General features: G+C 38.3%; 1 protein-coding gene across 2 annotated transcripts in view; it reads right to left on the reverse strand.

Moving 5' to 3' along the window:
* Positions 1 to 261: 261 nt before the first annotated feature.
* The window catches only part of AGPAT5 (1-acylglycerol-3-phosphate O-acyltransferase 5), a 52,188-nt gene continuing 32,373 nt past the window's right edge, over positions 262 to 20,076 (reverse strand). The window contains exons 5-8 of one of the 2 annotated variants that reach the window (XM_033177560.1): positions 18,725 to 18,815; positions 10,814 to 10,972; positions 4,733 to 4,856; positions 262 to 2,755 (exon numbers count right to left, since the gene is read on the reverse strand). In XM_033177560.1, coding sequence (XP_033033451.1) covers positions 2,530 to 2,755; positions 4,733 to 4,856; positions 10,814 to 10,972; positions 18,725 to 18,815 — 600 coding nt within the window. In that variant the 3' untranslated portion in view covers positions 262 to 2,529. The remainder of the gene's footprint in view (positions 2,756 to 4,732; positions 4,857 to 10,813; positions 10,973 to 18,724; positions 18,816 to 20,076) is intronic. The other variant, XM_033177569.1, reaches the window with a different exon arrangement.

Below are 20,076 nucleotides of genomic sequence, written 5' to 3' on the forward strand. Positions count from 1 at the left end.
GTCATTGAGATCACTTAATGATTACAGAATTGTCAAGCAAATTAACATCGGCCATGCATCTTACAAATTACAGATGAATTTATATAACCAAACTAACATACTGCTGAACGGTTTTGATTATTTTAGTGTATTTTTAAAAACTTTGCTCAAAGCTTAGGGAAAAGTATTGTGAAGAATGCAGGGCCAGTCATTAAGCCTATTTTATGTACTAGGAGACTGTTGGTGAATTTTAGGGTCAAAAAATGTTAAACAGCACAGCCATTAGAGACAGTGAAAGATTTTATTTTTTTTTTTACTTTCATCCAAACACACCCTTTCCTGAAAAACATAAAAGCATGCACATCGATGGCATTCTTATAAAGAAAAATTAATAACTAAGCTGTAAATCAATAATAATACAAACAAAAGTTTAAATGATATGTGAAAAGATTTACAGGTAGGTATACGGCCTTAATTTTAGAAAATAATTCAAGTCAGTATTAATACAGGTTAAGGAGAAGCTTCTAATTTTCCAAACATTTTGATACAAAAATTTTTTCAACTACTATATTTTATAGACCGTTTGTGAGAAGATTAGTACAGTTCTATGAAACATAATATTCAAGTGATCTTATGCAGGTCAGACTGCCTTGTTAAAATAAGTTAGAATCCACATAATTCCAATAGTATTGCCTCTCAAAGTTCAAATTTAGAACATATCCATTATATTCAAAATATGTTAAATCCCTGTACTTAACAAAGACATGGAATTGATCTAAATTTTACTTTACAGGTAAGAGAAAATTATAATTCAGCATGAGGAAACTTTTCATAAGTTTTACCCATGCCCCATTGATGATTAGGCCAACTGTATCCTGAGTGTGCGTGGATGTATGCATACATTCTAAATCAATTCACACCACACGACTCTTCAAAGACGATGTTTGAAACAGGTTATTCTCTGGCCTGGGAGAAGCAGTGTAACACAGTCACTTGATTCTCCCTTAATCATTATTTCTTTCATTTTGCTTACCATGATCCAATTGGTATGTTTCATGTGGGCCATTGATATATTTTTGCAACAAAAATCCAGTAGCAGTAAAGCAGAAATGTTAACTTAAAGGACTATGAGGAAATCAAAGTTTAAATTATAACACAAAAATAGAACAGTTCACACTGAAAGAAGGTCTTCTCCCATGGGATACATTGTTCCATGGCTGAAAAACGTGATTTGGTTCCTGGAACAAAGCTCTTGCTCTAAGGTGATACATATTAATGTGTAGCTCCACTAAACCTAATGGAAAATAAACAAATTCGTTCAGTCTTGATGAATTAAGTCTGTATTTCACTGGCTTGAGAAGGTGAATTTCTTGACACAGACAAATGCAAAATGCCCCTGCAGTAGCTGGTGAAGCCCACTCACAAGGACTTAAAGAGGTCAGCTCTGAAAGTGGGCAGCCCAGGCTGGCTCTGCATTTCTTCCCAGCAAGTCTACGTGCAAGCCGCTGAGCGGCACCACAGACGGGATCCAAAGGAAAAGGACCAGAGCCCAGTGGGAATCCACCACATTACACAGACGTGACTTCTGAATATTCTGTTACATCAAAGAGAAGAAGGCAAAAGGCACATGCTAGTAAATCTAGGCAGAATGTCTGCAGGCTCTCATCACCTTAAAAATCTTGTGAACTTGGGGTCCAACCAAGGTTCACACTGACTATTATGATATTAAAAAAAAACAAAACAGAAAACCTTAATGTTTTCAAGCACTTATGGCACAGACATAGGGAAGTACTAATAGCATAAATATTCAAAAAGCTGGGAAATTTAAAGTTCTGCTATAATGAATCAGAATCACAATTTTAAGCTTCTTTCTCATATTTTATACCATTTTTTGTGTGTACAGGGTGTGCAAATTAAGCAATTTCAATAAATATTAGAAATTTATTTTGCAAATACAAAATGAGTAAAATCAGCTAATAATGCAATACAATAAAATCATGTGCTAAACAGAGCTTTTTCCCCATGAACACTTTTTACCCTTTCCTTTGAACATCCTGACACTTCTCAAATACAATTTATTTCACTGACTTGTAGAAATAAGCAAAAGATGAAATATTAGCTAGCTGCAAGATACTAAATACTTTAGTAATAAGACCTTAGAGCTGTCAGGTTGTAATAAATTGAAAATAACAGAGAAAGTGAAATATGCTGCAAATTAATGCTCAAAAATGCAGTCATCTGACTTACAAAATACACAATCCCCCCAGCCTTCTCAAGTTGTCGTTAGTTCATGGGAAATGGACAGAGTAGGAGAAACTCCATTTAGCTTTTACCCTTCCAGCAGCCCTGGTGCTAAAGTTGTATTAACCAGGTATGTCTGCCCAAGACCATTGCATATCAGCTTTCGTCACAAATTCTATTTTATCCAATCTTCAACCAACAAGGCTTTATTTACACTCCTTATTCAACTCAGGAAACAATGTGATGTCATGTGCAGCCGCCAAAAATAGACACTGTAGCACATCCCATTGTCTGGAGACAGCTATTGGTTTATGCTTTAATAGTAACCCACAGGCAGCCAAGTAGGGTTCCATATATCCAGGTGTTCACATACAGCTTCCTTCCAGCATCGGTCATAAGCATGCCTGCAGTCAAACCACTTAAGATCAACATTGATGGTAAAGTCTTCTTGATACTTAATTTGGAATTAACACTTTTCCCAGGAAATCTTTTTCTTCTTTCTGGATCTGGTGACTCATAAAATTCTATAAGCATCCTATAGCCAGAATGAAAAAGGTTTAGATTTTAGTCACTTCAGTATTTCAATTCAAAAAATATCAATTAGGTAGCTATTACATGCTGGAAAAGTTATGCAGGTCCTTGGAAAATAAGGATGAATAAGGAAACATCCAGAAATTTGGATTAATAGAAGTTTCTAGTCTTTTAAAATATCTTTAATATGCTCTATGATTAGTATACATGAATTATATATGTAATATTTCAACAGGTGGTTTTAAGCCATTTTATGAGGATGCTTGTTGTCTTTTAAACTTTTGATCTATAAAGTTTTACAGTGACCTGACTCACAAATGGCTAATAACCCGCTGCAGCTTCTCCTCCTTTTTACATGGAGCTCCTATTCCACCAGAAGTCAAAGATAGGACCAGCGGTCCCTCTGTATCCCCAGGAGGCTGGTCCCAGGATACCCAGCAGAGACCAAGATCCAAGGATGCTCAAGTCCCAGATATATGAATAAAATGGCATGTATTTGAATATAACATATGCACATCCTCCCAAATCCTTTTTTTTGAGACAGCGCCTTACTCTGTTGCCAAGCTGGAGTGTGGGGCAATGATAGCTCACTGCAGTCTCAACCTTCCAGGCTCAGGAGATCCTCGCACCTCGGCCTCCTGAGTAGCTGGGACTACAGGTGCACGCCTGGCTAACTTTTGTATTTTCTGTAGAGGCAGCGTTTTGCCATGTTGCCCAGGCTGTCTTGAACTTCTGGGCTCAAGCAATTTGCCCACCTTAGCCTCCCAAAGAGCCGGGATTACGGGCGTGAGCCGCCACCGCCAGCCCCCTTTTTTCCGAGTGTTTCTGATCTGTGCTTGGTTGAATCCACGAATGTGGAATCCATGGATATGGACTGCTCACTGCACCTGGTCTGTCTCAAAAACACCTTTATTCCCATGGAATTAGAAAGGCAGGTGAAAGAAGGAAAAGAGCATAGTCATTCATTTTCCCATCTTACATAAGATTTGTAAAGTTATAATAGCAGAACATACCCAACATAATAATCTAAAACACAAAAATACTGAAAGGAAAAGCGCTTCTATTGCTTTATAAATCACACACCCTAGCGATAATCATTGTTTTAAAATGTCCAGACTCATTCTAAATATTTATAAATACTTATAAAATAAGTAGGACGTTAAATACATTTGTCTTTTTTCTGAGAACACATTTTCATGTCGATACATGTAGATCTTACTTTTAAATTTCTTCCATGGCTAAAGTGGTCCTGAATGGCTGGCTTAATAAATTACATCATGTACACTTCAGAGTCAATGAAAAATAGAAGCTTAAAGTTTCATTTTTAACCTATCACACTTTTAATCATTTTCACCTAGTAAAGTTAATCCAGGAGGGTTAATTAAAAACATTTCACTGTAAAACAAGGAAAAGAAGAACAATGATAGTTTCTTGAGAAGAAAATATATATTAAGAGAATAAAACAATTGGCTAAAATTTCTGAATATAATTAACCACAGAAGACATTGTGGATATAACCCTGTCAACTGCCCCTTCTATTTCCAACAAATATAACAGCGTCATGTCTGCCTGCACGTCAGCCCAGTCCTCTACCCCTCCCTTGCTTTTCTGTGCACACCAGCCCAGCAGCTGGTCCTCACACAGTAACACCACTTTATGTGACCTGAGAGGTAGGTCCGGGCATCTGACACTGAAAAGTTTTTTTGTGTGTTTGTTGTTGTTTTTAATTTAATTTGCTATGTTATCATGTAGTCTTGTCAAAGAAATACTATCAATGAAAGTAGATGGGCCCACTGTAACAAGTTCTTTTACAGTGATTTGTACAAGTTTAAAACACGATCAGATATGCATAAAATTTGATTTGAATTTATAAAATGTATTCTTGAGACAATACAACTATTTACACTGGTTTCAAATTGTTGACTATACTGAAATCTAGTTGAACTGAAGTTCCGGAAGTGGTGGAAGTGTTGTTACTCACTTATCTTTGATTTCAAAACGTTCATGCAGCCATCTTCTCATATGTTCTTGTTTTTCTGGGACATCTTTTTTGTCGATACGATCAATGTGAATATGAATTTTTGGACATTCTTTGCAGAGAAATTCTAGCAAAGAACAAAAATATTTCATTTTTTACTATTTTAGAACTCATGGTCATATAAAGTAAACATAATGAAAATAAGGTAATAGGACAAAAAAAGTTGTGAAATAATGGAAAAGTACAGATTCCTTAGCAAAAATAAACAAAAGTTAAAAAAAAATAAGGATTATAAACTGGTGGTTGGGTGTTTGAAGCTGAAGTAGAAGAGCATGTTATAATTTCTAAGTCGACTACAATTACGTAAGTCATTAAGTTAAATCAATAGTACCAAATGTAATTTTTCATGTGACAACTTTTAGTGCTATACACAGCCCAGGAATAGGAAGCTGGGGCCTCCTCTAAGTCCATACTCACCTCTCTGACGGGACTCCAAAATGCCTACTACCACCAGCCCCCATCCGAGTGTGTCACCTGTCACCACGGTGACTGCTGCCTCCCCACCAGATTGCGAGCTCCACAGGGGCCGAGAGGAAGCTGGTCTGGTTCACGATGGCACCTCTTTACCTGGCACACAGCTGGGGGCACTCACAGGCGCCTGATAATCCTCAACTCCTTGCTCGTCGCCTGACACACAGCTTCTCGTCCCTGACTGCTACACAGCCACAACAAACTTGCGGGAGCAACTGCCCTCCTCTCTAACTTGGCCATTGGTTTCTAATCATTGCTACTCCTTGCTTTCCTGATACTTGCCATATTTTAACATATTATATAATTGGTAAAATAACCAAAATTCTTACTGTGGAATAGCCATGAGCCCTGTAAACAACTGTAGTTTTTAAGACTTGCTAATTTGAAAAAAGGAGACAGTCTTTTTCAGCCTCGATTGCACAAGGGATGAGGCTATTATCTATTCCAAGAAAGAACTTTGAGCCTAGAAACTCCCTTCTTTGTAGGTGGCTCCTTGTGGAAAGGTAAGAATGTTAACATATTTAAGTTCCCTGGAGAACAAAGAAATATTCCTAAGATTTAAGAGCTGACTAAGGTAGGGAGGTATGCTGAATGGGAGACTGAGACGTTTTGCGTCAAATTGAAAATGCGTTCAAAAACATGTTCTGAGAAATGATGAATCCTACACTCCACTGTCCGAGGAAGACTTGTCTTTGCTCTTTCAACCCCACATATTTCCCGTTTTTGCTAAGTACTCTCTGCAACTGCTCTTCTTGATTTCAGTGTCAAGCTCTTAGTAACATGCAGCATTTAGGTGATCAAAAATACCCTGTATTCTTATACACTTCCAGGAGTAAACTGGCTTTAATAACACATGTGCAAAACAGTAAACAAAGAAGATTTTAATTTTTCAATATTTTTGTCTTAATTTTCCTACAGTACTATCATCTGAAAAATCAAAGAACTGCTTAAAAAGCATTTTCAGCAGCAGAACTGTGCCCTAGGGAAGAGCACACATGGTGGAGTCAGGTAGCCTGGGTCTCCACCTCTGGGGTAACCTTGGGCAACTCCGTCAGCCTCTCTGTGCCTAAGTGTCCAAGTCTATAAAGTAGGGATAATAATAATAGCACCACTGAAACGGTCATTCCAAGAAGATTTCAAGCACCTACAGGAGTGCTTGGCACACAGTATGCACTATGTGTTAGCTATTATAGTGTTTTAGCCACATATTACTTCTCACTCTATCTTATTTCTATTTCTGATACATAAAAAGACAGATTCCAATACTAATTTTCCTGCCTTCACTGAATTATCTAGATCTCCAACTCAACATTTCCATAATCAAGTAATCATCTGGTCCGCACTGCAAATACCCAATATTTCAAGTGCTGGCATACAGACTGTAAGGAAGATGGAACAGACCGCATTTCGAATGTCAGAAATAGAATGCTTCGTGGAGTACAGTGCTCAGGACGTGGCAGGGCCTCTACTAAGACGTCAGCTTTGGAAGAAGAGGCAGTGCTGCTGTGAGAAAAGGACTCCAAAATTTGCATGGGTCCTTTCGTTTTTCCTAAAACTTACATGTGCTCAGAATGCGTTTATAGCAAGCTTTTGAGAATGCTGATTATTTCATTCAATCTCTGCAATTCTACGCAGGCAGGGGCAGTTATTATCTCCCTGTAAGATGAAGAAACTAAGTCTCAGAGAGGACCAAGGCCCAGCGTAGGCATGGTGGGGCTGTAACAGCCAAGTCCCTAAGGTTCAGGACCCAGATAGGGACTATGAGAGGAGCAGGCGACAAAGTGGAAAGCAGTTCAATGGCAAATGACATTTAGGAGGTTCTAACACTGAAGGCAGGAAATAAGTGGCATAAATACTTCCTATAGATTTAATAAAGTATTTATATATCCACATTTGCAAAAACTATCTTAGTTGAAGCATAGTTCATATTACATGAGTAAAAATTACCCTATAGCACCTTAGGGAATCTAGGAAAAAATACTCTAAGGTATAATTGTTTTTCTACCTATAAATTTCTAGTAGGCACTAAAGTACACTGATACGCTTGGGTAATACAGAAAGTCTTCCAAGTATTCGTATGGGCCACAGGTCTATTTGCTGTAGAAACCAAGTCCCATTTGCTCTGAAGGCAACACACAGACCCATATCCAACAGGATGAAGCTGGGTAGATAACTGCTGTTAAATCACATCAAAGAACACTATATAGCCTTTAAAAAAAAGTTACGGAAGTATATGTACTGACATGCACAGCTGTTTATGACACACAAATAAGAAAATATGAAGAACAGGAGCTATAGACACACACACAATCTCATCTTTAAAAAACACATAAAGGCACATACTCTCTCCAACATATAGACATTATAAAAAAGGATTTAAAGGAAAATATCCAAACTGTTAACTGGGGTTACAGCTGGACAGGTGAATTTGTGGAGATTTTTTCTTCTTCTTTTGGGTTATCTGTAATCCCCTCTTCCCTGATCCACTTTTTCTTTCTTTCTTTTTTTTTTTTTTGAGGCAGATTCTTGCTCTGTCACCCAGGCTAGAGTCCAGTGGCACGATCTTAGCTCACTACAAACTCTGCCTCCCGGGTTCAAGTGAATCTCCTACCTCAGCCTCCTGAGTAGCTGGGATTACAGGCGCCTGCCACCGTGCCCAGCTAATTTTTGTACTTTTAGTGGAGATGGGGTTTCACTGTGTTGGCCAGGCTGGTCTAGAACTCCTGACCTTGTGATCCACCCGCCTTGGCATCCCAAAGTGCTGGGATTACAGGCATGAGCCACTAAGCCTGGCATCCATATTTTTAAATATAAAAATATTAATAGAAATGGAAAGTATATATGTTGTAATATGAAAATACTGGTAGGAAAAACTTAACTAGGATCACACACAATACTTAAATAGAATATCAAATGTTGTCCTTAAGCACACAATTTATTGTATTACACGAGCCACTTCAGAAATATAATTTAAAAAAAATCAATAGTAATCAAACTACCCTGTCTCATCTCTGCCGCAATGACATCTTCCATGATGACAAGAAGCAGTGAACCATGCGAGAATGCCCAGGTGGGCTTTGATTTATACCTCCCTTAACATGAAACTTACACCATAAAACGGGAAGGACAAGGGACACTACTGGCTGCCTCTCTCTTCAACATGAGACCTCATGCAGGTGACTGCAAGAATTCCTGTAGCATTTGTTAGCACTGCAGCTTCTACAGCTTCCCTGTAGAGCGTCCTGGTAGCAACGTGGAGTGGAGCAGAGGCTCTGCATCTTCAACAATCACTGCAGCTAATACTGACAAACAGTGATCCCCCAGAATGCTTTGAGAAACACTGGGCCACGGTATATCAACAATCTAACAACTTCACGAAAAAAATTATTTCTTAATTGCACCATAAAATATGAATATTAAATCGCCTGCTATATATAGAGATAATATTTAATACTAATGAAATTTGGCCACAAAGTACTTACAGTATTCCAAGTTACAGAATTTTATACCTAACACAACTTATATCAGATTTCATATAATTTAAAGTGACTATTAATCTAAAGTAGATTATAACCAGACCAGAACACCCATCAATTCATATAAACAACTGAAAGTAGGGCTGAGTCAGTGATAGAAAACAAAAAAACAATGAAAGCAGGGTTTTTCAAGCTACGGGTTAAAAGCAACACACTAAAAGGAAAAATGTGTTATTATTATGTCTTATGTGCACAGGTATACATGTAGAATAATGTCTCAGAAGTGGGAATGCTAAATCTAAAATGTGAATGCATTTGTATATCTGAGATAAATGTCCAAAGCAACTTCTATAGAGATTTATACTATATTGCATTCCTAACAGCAAAGTATAAAAATGGCTGTTAACACTCTAATCTCACCCACTGAGCCTATGTCAAACCTTGGGGTATTTGCCCATCTAATGGATTAAAAAAAAAAAGGTATCCCCTGTAGTTTTAATTTGCACTTATCTTATGAATGAGGTTAAATGTGAAATGTCTGTTCTTGTCCTTTACCCATTTTTCTTTCTAGTTATCGGTCATCTTCTTATCAATTTGTAAGTGTACTTTATACATGAAGGAAATGACCCCTTTTCTATGATCTAAGTTGCAAATAACTTCCCAGTTTGTCTTTCAGTCCTGATTTTACTCTGGTGTATTTTTCCTTTAATTCAGAAATACTTTATCCTTGACTGACGTGATATGATTTTATTTTCTTTATGGTATCTGGGGGTCAGAAAGGCCAACCTTTCGAAAAGAGACACCATTTGTAATGAATACACGTAGGCAGTGACCACCCCAAAGCCACAGTCAGCTCACATGTAGCAAGCAGGGCAGTGGGAGGTTGGAACCCAGGCAATGCAACTCAAAGAGGGTTTTGGATTCCTCAAGGCACTTGCGATGCAGCTGGGAAGAGAGAAAGACAGAGTCCTGCGCTAAGTGCCAGCACTGGAACACACGCCGTCAGTGCCACAGCAGTACTGCGAGAGCAGGGGTAGAAGGCACGGTGCTATGCTGGGAAAGGCGCCACCTGTCACTCTGGGGGAACAGTAGGCTTGGATGAGGGCAACAAAAGAGAGGGTGGTTTCCTGTGGAAAGTAGGATTGGCCACACAAAGTCTTCGACTACTGAATATGCATGAGGTGCAGGAGGACTCAGTCAGCCAGGTTCACCATGGCCGAGGCTTCACGGCACAGTGCAGGACGAGGCAAAGGCAAGGCAGAGCTCAAGGCTGGAACACAGTCCTCCGAAAGCAGGCTATAGAGGCTGGCGTTACCCATGAACTCTGCTGAACCAACGGGTTCTTAGACAGCAGGGGACATGATAAAAGTAGCAGCATTTAAACAAGGTTATTATGGGGAGTCTGTTTTTCATTGGTTATAAACACTTGTTTAATCTTAAACTACATTTAATAAACTAGTGACAATCTTGCTGAACTTAGAACTAAATGTCTTGTTTTCAAATGCAAAAATTGGTAAATAACTCCTTCAATAGTTTAAAAGAGAAAAATATTAATATGCCACTTTTTTATAAGAAGGGAGGGATGGTAGAATAAGAATATATCTGACAATAGCTCAAAGGTTCTTAAAACCTAACATGTTTGAAAAAAAAAGGTAACACTTAACTGTATTTCTTCTTGTCACAATGACACCAAATTTCATAAATATTTTGTGAAAAATACAGCAAAGGGGCAGCACTCATAACGTGCACCTCAGTACTGCCAGGGGCGTGCTCTTTCTTCACGCCTTCCTCCCCTTTAGAGCTTTCCATTTGTATGTGTGAACTTTGCGTAGAAAGAGGCTGGATTAACGAAAACTGATTAGTCCATAGGACTAATACGACAGCCAAGAAACACCGCATTTTGCAGGGCTAATGACATTTCAACTGTTACATCTTAATAACATCTTGAAAAATATACCGGGTAAATGTAATGAAGGAAAAAAGTTCACTTAACCTACTTTGCAAAACTGAATTCTACATATACATATGCACCATCTACACCGCGTGGCAGGCATTTCAGGCACATGAACACACTTACCCGTCATGGTCGGTGACTCTCGTCGCTGCCCTCCATTGTCCTTCCCTTCGTAAACCACCGTAACATCATAAATTGCATCTAAATAATTCTTCATGCAATCAAAAGCAACGTGAGTTGCCTTGATTCGTGGTGTCAGCACATGTTTTAATACTGCAAGGCCTAGAAGAGAAGTCAATTCAGTGTTGTCATTAATTAGTTACAAAACACCTCCACAATAAAATATATTGTTGAACATCTAAATTATTTTTAAATTCCCTCAAATAAACACACCAGAATCTATTAGTGCCACAACCTCATATCTTTAGGGCTTTAAGTTTAGAAAGCACTCTCACTTGCCTTTTCCTGTTTAAATCAATATTCATTTGCTATATATTGATCAAATATCTACATGTACAAGTCACCATGCTGGAAGTTTACGGCCTATTGGAAACGCTTCAATCTAGTAAACCCTGGCAAGGGTAAATATCAGTGCCCTTGCTTCTGGCCACTGAACAAAGGTGATAGCAACTTGCCCATGGCGACTCAAGATTTCCTAGAAATACAGTCACACAGCACATGGCCTCCTGTGTCTGGCTTCTTTCATTCAGCATGGATCTGAGGTTCATCTGTGTGGCTGTAGGTCTCAGTGCTTCATTCCTTTTTATGGCTGAGTAATTTTCCATCTTGTGAACAGATCACATTTTGTTGACCTATTCACTGCTTCATGGACGTTTGAGTTGCTTCCAGACTTTGGCTATTACGAATAATGTTGCCATGAACATTCACAGGAACTGCAAATGAAGGCTGCATGTGAACAAGCTTTTGCATGAACATACAATTTCATTCCTCTTGGCTATACGTGACATATTTTTAAAAGGTTCTTTAGCTGGGGGACTACCGCAATTATCCAGAACAAATTGCATTCATCAGGTTCCTACTAAGGTTAAGGATTTTGTTCTCCTCTCCGTCCTATTACCTCCCTTTTCCTTGATTAAAATATTTACTGACAATGTAACAGAAAACAGTAGTTCTCAATAAGTGACATGAAAATACACTACAAAAAACTAGTCTAGATTTTCTACTGGCCTCTCTCCAGGGAAAGTAGCTGAGTAAGGAAGAACAGCTATTACTTGGTGGGACTGTCCCACACAAGAGTTTTTAAAATGCAGGGTGGTGTGGGAAAGACAAAGATTCCCACAAGCACATATCTGACTTTAGTCCCCAGGGCAGGGGCAGTTAAACCGATTCACGAACTTGCAACAAAAATCTCAATCGCATACCAAGCTGGGAAGCATTTATTTGTCAATTAAACTAGTTAACACTTCCTTCTTTGCTACTGGAGCACATCCAACTTTATGAAGTCCAAAGTTTCAAAACATCACTCTGTGGTGTTCACTAAAACAACTAATTACTAGAATCCAAGTAAGTTAGTAGGGAAATAAAGACAGAAAGGTAGTATTTTTAAAACATAAAGGGAAATGAATTATCATGAAAGTTTAAAAAAAATAGCTTTGTGACATGAATCATAGCCATTAATGATATGTAAACAAAACTAAAAAAAAATCTTCTAATGAAGGAATACACTGGGAATAGCTTCAATTATTCCAAACATTTTCTATATCAAATTCTCTGTATCAAATCCAAATCCTACATAGTCCAGGTTTTAGTATCCAGCACTTGAAAAGGAATAGCCAATGAAGACGAAGAAAAACAAGGGGACTGTGGTGGTGACACAGGTGCCCCAGAAGGAAACAGCCCAGGAAGAGCGAAGTGCTCAGCCACGTTTGCTGGAAGACACTTGAAAGGCCCAGAACTGAGACATGACTCCCAGGCACAATGGAGGGTCCATGACATCTTGATCGATATTTTCAGTGCAGTGGTGGGAACTGAAACTCAAAAATGGGTTCAGTGAGGTGCCAATATGTGAGGTGAGAAAAAAATAAACCACAGCAAATTCTTTCCTGAATTTATTAACAAATGGTCTATTAATTTCCAACGGTTAGAATAACATGAGAAGCTCTTACTATTAAAACAAATAAAACCTGGTCCTTCTTGGATAACTCAGAAGTCACTTTCCATTTCTAAACCAGAGCTCATAATAAACTCTAGTCCACACGGGGAATTATTTACAATCTCTGACCAAGTGGTCACCAACTCTCAACAGTGATAAGAGTTAAAACAAAAACAATTTTATAGTAATAATATCGAGGCCAATTAGAATTTCGATAGAGAGAAACCCAAATAATGACGTATTCTTAATTAACTGCTCTAGCTTGAGCCAACCATATTGAGATCTGACTACTTTCCAGGGAACTACATAAAGGCCTGAGCCCAAATAGAGAAATGTGGTAGCTATTCAGTTGCTTCTTCCTGGTCACGATCTAGTGTCTGTTCTGGTACCTGCTTTGCCTTGTTTCCCTCTCCAGAGCTCCTGAATTGCTACTTAATGCTAACGATGGCCTAGCATACCCTCTGACTGAGTTTCTCCCTAAGGGTCATTTGCGGTACTGGTTGAGTATACCTGAAATTCTGCAGTTAGTATTACATTTTGGAAACATTATAAATAAACGAAAATACACTGGACAAAAAACTTTAATGATCCATGTAGAGAATGTTACATTTATATACAGAATTTAGTCTGCAATGTATTTAATATATATTATCTCACTTGATTCTCAGAAATTAAGTAATTGAGGCTCAGAGAGATAAAATCTTGCTCAAAGTCACACAGCTAGAAAGACCTTATAATGTCTGGTTCAGTATTTTTCTATGCCATAATTAATAAGATACTATTCTGAAACTATAAATAAGTTAAAGATTAATGAGGCAATAAAAAAATTTAAATAGCTACAGGACATGGCAGAATATCTTAAAAGAGATAGAAGATATTCTCAGAATGTAAAAATATTACTCATACTTCAAGGTTTTTTGAAATCACACATATCTATTGGTGAAAGCTTCAGGAAAAAGCACACTGGAGAGACGCCAATGTGGAGGTATACAGCAGACAACGGCGGGCAGAAGGACTTTTGAATAAAGGTACAGAAGCAGGGACCCGGGAGGCCTCTGGAGCACTTGTGCAGAGCAGGAGGGGCTAAGTGTGACAAACACACCAGGTCACACTGCTGTAAGCTTCAGAATAAACACTGATCTGTAGGAGCACAAGGATTGGAGGCCAAAGAACAGACTGAATCTAGGTGCAAAGAATAACAGTTCTAAGTTTCACAAAGAGTTTTTGGACATTCAGTCATAAAGCAACAAAGTCCTGAATTAGGAATGAAGCAGTGAAAACTGAAAAGATAAAATGTAATAAAGTGAACACCAAATATATACTGAATCAGCAACTGATTGAATGTGGTCACAGGGGAAAAGGAGAAAAAAAAATAACTAGGCTTCTGCTCCAGAAGTCATAGACAAGGCCACGCCATGACTAGAAGAGGAATGGCCAGGAGCAAGACATGCAGAGCATGCCGGCATGCACGCACCTGCCATGCAAAGAGAGAAGTGGGAGGGCAGCAGGCAGGGAAAGAGAACATTAAGCTGGGCGCCATGGCATGTGTGTGTCTGCAGTCCTAACAACTCAGGAGGACTGCTTTAGCCTGGGAGTTGGGGAGCGGGGGAGAGAAGGAAGGGAGGGAGGGAGGAGAATAAAGAAAGAAAACAGAAAGAAAGAGAGAAGGAGAGAAAGCAAGCAAGCAAGAGAGAATGAGTGAGGGAAGGAAGAAAGGGAGGGAGAAAACGAAGGAAAAGAAGGAAGGGAGAGAGAGTGAAAGAAAGAAGGAAGAAGGGGGAGAGAGAAGATGAGTTCAAATTGGGCATACTGAGGTTGAAGTAACAAAACATTCTAGAAGTAGTTGGAAATATGGTCTGTAAAATGGCAAGAATCAACCAAAGCTAAGCATATGGAAATCGTGGGAATGGATAACTGAAGTAATGGCAGTGGCTGAGAATAATAAAGGGCAGAAGATGAAAAGGCAAGAAATAAAGACTATGGAAACATCCACATTAAAAAAAAAAAAAAGATAAAAATAATAACAGGGAATAGGACAAGCCAGGAAATAAAAAAAAGGGGGAAAACCAATGTAATAAAACACCAACGGAAGAGAATGTTTAAAGGAAGAGGAGGTGATATTTATCTTCATAAAGAAAAATAATACTCCATTGTTTATTTCTACAATAAAGTTAAAATTGTTTTCTGGTTATAAAGTTATAAATAATGTCGAAAGTTAATAAAGATGACAACTGACACAAACGATATGATGCTTCGGAGGTCAGTGGTAAGTTAGAAGTGGGATACATTTCTGGAGACTGGATGGAGTCAAATACAAGAAAGCAAGGGGCCCAAACTTCTCTTTGCACAGCTACAGACTTAGTTATTTCAGAATGGGAGTATATTTGCAAGCTGGGAGAAATCCCAGCAGAGAAGTAAGGCAGATGACTAATGCAATGATGGAGATAGGGTAGATGGAATCAAGAGCTTAGAAACTGTTGACGCTGCCATGTCTAAGAAGAAAATTTTTCTCCAAAGTTTTCTTCTTAGACATGGCAGCTTCAGCAGTTTCTTCCAAAGAAATCAAGTCAAGACAGGCCACATTAAGATTTTGAAATCAAAAGGGATACTGGGTACACTGCTTCCAGAGAAACACAACTTCCTGAAGGCAAAAAATCCTTGAATGTGAGGAGAAAAAAAATCCATGAAAACCATAAGAGTAGTCAAAAGGAGAAAAATAAAAACTGCTCCGCACAGACTTGGCTCAGCTGAAATGAAATGGCCTGGTTTGGCTGCAGAAGGCAGTCAGCATTGATCTTATGATGTTCTCCACTGCTAAGGAAGGGAAAAAACAAACAGCGTTGCCAAGGGCTGAGGAAAGGCCGGGCAGGAACAGAACAGCCCAGCATTGGGATGGGCAGACCCCAGGGCTGGGGCAGACAAGAGCTGCAGAAGGGCCAAGGAAAGACAGGTTAGAAATGAGCCAAAACCACAGGTTCAGAGCAAGTGAGGAGGAGGGAGACCCAGGGTCAGCTCCATGGTGTGGGCGACCCAGTGCCATTTCCAGACGAACTTCAAGGTGGTGAAAGCAGAACAAGACCTCCCCCCGGGAGCCTCCACAAAGGACTGTAGCCCTGCCAACATCTTGATTTCAGCTGAGTGAGACCCTTTTCAGACTTCTCAACTGTAAGAGAAGAAATCTGTGGTGTTTTAAGCCACCAAGTTTATGGCGATTCCTGAGAGCAGCCACAGGAAGCAAATATACCCTCTTAAGGGTGAGAGTGCCGTTACCACCCAAAGCTGAGCACTAGCTTTCTTGTTTGCTATGCTGACTTTCAGAAGTTGGCTTCAAAGTATTAATTTAATTTCTACTTCTTTGATTATGAGAAAGAAGAAATACTTGTTCAAGTGTGTGGGTCATTTATGTATCTTGAATTTCTTATTCATGCCCTTTTCCCATTTTTCTGGTTTATGTCTTTTCTTACTAATTAGGAAGCACTTTTGCAATATTAAGTATATTAATATCCTATATTATAAAATATTATTAGCTTATTTGCCAACTAAATTTGTTCACATGATGTTTGAGACATAAAAATAATTTTTATTCAGTTGTCTACAAAGAAAGAAATTGCTTTGTAGCTTATTCCCTTTGTTCTCATGTTTTCAAAGGACTCTCCAGTCTCTATAATCGCCAGTGTTATTCTTCCTATGAATAACATGCAAATTCTAGATATCTGGTTTGCCATTATAGACACACCATTAAATTTCTGTTTTCTATTATGAGAGTTCAAAAAGCTTAACTATGTCACCTTCGCTAGCTACGATGGTTTTAACCATGGCAGTTAAACAAACAAACAAACAAACAAACAAACAAACACCACAGGGGCTCACTTCAATGGGTTCAGGTGGCAGATTAAGATACATTTAATTCCAAATTTCTTAAAACCACTAGAAAGCCAAATATCTAAAACAATACCAAGGAAAATGAGTTAAAACATAACCCTTCGTACAGCTGAGAAAAGTTGAAATATTACCGCAGTGCCTGCACTTCTGCAAGACCCCGTATGCACAGCTTCTTCCTCCATGTCTAAGTTTCCTATAAGAGGTATGCAACTGCTATCAATTTGTTCTTTCTGTGAATAAAACTTAGGCAAAAAAACTGAATGATGGAGTTACCAAGACAAGAAATAGGAGTGTACGCATGGAAGGATAAATTCTATCTTCAATATGCTGAGTTTGAGACATCCCTTTGGGCCAGTCAAGCGAAGCTCCCTAGTGGACAATTGTACAAATGGGTCTAGAGTTAGGCAGAGAGATATGGAGGGGAGGAAGCTTTTGTGAGTCATCAGCAGTCAAGTAGACAGTGGCTAAGGCCATGGATTTAGAGGAAGACCACCATGAGAAACAAAAACTGAAATTAATGAAAGACCAAAACCTGACACTGGAAGTGACACACGAAGCAGGGAAAAATGAAGCCGAAAGAGGCTGGAAAGGAGGCTAGGAAGTAATCACCAGAGAGTTGGGAGGATAAAGGAGAACAGCCCCACAGAAGTCTAGGGAGAGAATTTCAGATCAGACCAAAACAAACTGAGGGCAGAGTGAGTACTGAAAACAGTGCTTACAACAAAGGTAGACTACAGATTCAGAAGACTTTGGCTGTTATGGAAAGGGGGAAAAGTGGGTGCTAGGAAGAGGAAAACATAAATTTGAGAGAGAGGGGTTTTTGTTTTGTTCTGTTTAATAAATGTGAAAAGGGCAACAGAGATAATGGCGTTGCAAAAGAGCAACTGAAATGACAGAATGTGATGTCTACTAGACAGAGGAAGCAGTGAAAGTCAAAAGGGAGCTGACAGATGGAAAGACCAACTGAACCCTCCTATTCTGAACCACTCCTTAATAGGACATGTGTTTAAAAACAAACTGGCATTTTTTAAATGTACTGTTACAAATGATGTCATATTGTAAGAACCTTGTAAAAGTTCCCCCTTATCATTTTTAATTAAACTAAAATTAAATAAAATTAAAAATCCATTTCATGCACTAGTTACATGTTGAATGCTCAAAAACTCAAAAACCACATTGGTAGGAGCCAGCACGCTGGACAGAACAGATAAAGAGCTTTACCATTACTGCAGAAAGTTCCATTAGGCGCCACCGTCATAGGCCCTGGCGTAATGTCACGAACAAGGTGTTTGCTCAGTAAGAGACTGTCAACATTTGGAGATCACATACTAAATCACAGTCAAGCCTCAAAGACACCTCTAAGAACATAGCAGAGCCCCTGTTTTCTCTATACTTCCCAATTTGGTTAAATTGCATAACTTACTGGTGTATCAATTATCCAATTTTCTAAAATATAGATATTAAGAACATTACCATTATTGAGGACATTAATAGCTTCCAAGCACTGTGAGCCAACTTTGTGTAACTTCTCCATTAGAAACTTGACAGATTTTCTAATCTAATTCTCACACAGATTTAGATCTACTTATAAGGCATATGTTCTTTTAAGAGATGAAGAAGCAAGCTCAGTAACATTACACAACTTGCAAGGTACAACCATACAGCTAATAAAAGTCCGAGTTCGGACTCCAACTTACGTCTGTCAACACACAAAACAGAAGCTCCATTACACATAACCTACACTGTAGAAAAAGCTTCCATCTACATAATCATGTTCTTAGATAGATTTTAAATAAATCCATGGCACAAGAATATGTATCGTAACAAGCACTTGAACTCAATTTCTCAGATATATGTAGTAATAGCATGCAAGTGAATTAAGGAGAAGAAACTTCATTTCCTAAGAGATAATATGTACATTAATTCAAGGAATGAATACATTCAGTCTTTCAATTGTAAAACAAAAGTATCTTTTCCAGGAAGAAAAACTAAAAATGTTATTATCTTATTTGTTCAAACACTGTCAAATTTTTACTTACCACGTTGGGCAGCAAATGCCTGACTAGCTGAAAGGACTTTTGTTTGCTCTGGATTATACCTTGTACCTTCTGGAAAAATCACAAGATACATCTGTGGGACATAGAGCAAATTTGGTTTATTTGGTGTGAGCTTTGTTGTTATTGTTGTTAACTTAAAAAAGCTAAACCTACTAGTGCTAAGAGAGTATTTCCTACAGTAGGGGAAAATGTATATTTATTTACATGTGACCTTCATTTCAAGCAGAGCAAACAAAATGTAACAATTCAATTAAGTCTGAACATAAAGTGAAATATATTTTAAATGCAGTGCTACATTCATTGGTAGGTCAGCCATGAAGAATCTAAAAACATTTCTAATTACATGCTAATAATTCACTAATTAAAAATAGGCCATGAAATGCTGACTCATACAAAGCCTCAATGACTTTTTCCCTTTGAGATCCTGTAATATGTCATTTTTAGAAATATAAACTTTAGAAATCAGTATCCTTAAGTACCAACACTAAAAAGTACCTCATTTGAGGAAAATCATATACTAAATTCCCACCATGTAAAAGGTTCGAAATGTTCACATTCAAAAGCTTCACACAAAATTCCTATTTTACACAGCTCCTTTAGTGCATTTTAAATTTTATTTATAAGCAATCTCATTTGTTATATAAACTGAAACTAAAATAATATAAAGAAGAACATCAAGCTGGATGTTTAATAAGTAATCAATTAGTCTAAGTTTTTACACTTATCTGCTTAGGAAAGTAAAAACAGAAACATTAAAATTATACAGCAAAAACTCCTAACTTGAGAACTGAGTTACAAAATCTACACTGATAACTTTGATTGACAGCTGAAAGACAAAAATAAGATATGTATACCAAATCTTTTCAGATACAAACAGAATACAGAAAACAAGACAGGAGCTCATGGGAGAAAACTATGTTCATTGGATCCATTCTTGCCAGATCTCAGACAGTACTCAGACAATACTGTCTACCTCTGTGCATCTGGTACAGAAGACTTCCTTCATCTGGATGGCCTCTGATGATAAAGCTCCTACTTAAAAACCTACGTGGGACTGAGTTTTCTTTAGATACTGGTATAATGGTATCTGAAAATGTTGTACTTTCAGCTTCCATGCAAATATGCAAGCTTTTTGTTCATTCATGTAATAGTCTCAGCACCCATGCCTGACTTAGAAATTAACAGATATTGGCCGGGCGCGGTGGCTCAAGCCTGTAATCCCAGCACTTTGGGAGGCCGAGACGGGTGGATCATGAGATCAGGAGATCGAGACCATCCTGGTCTACACGGTGAAACCCCATCTCTACTAAAAATACAAAAAACTAGCCGGGCGA

This window comes from Trachypithecus francoisi, unplaced genomic scaffold, assembly GCF_009764315.1.
Source record: "Trachypithecus francoisi isolate TF-2019V2 unplaced genomic scaffold, Tfra_2.0 Contig01558, whole genome shotgun sequence".
Lineage (NCBI taxonomy): Eukaryota > Metazoa > Chordata > Mammalia > Primates > Cercopithecidae > Trachypithecus > Trachypithecus francoisi.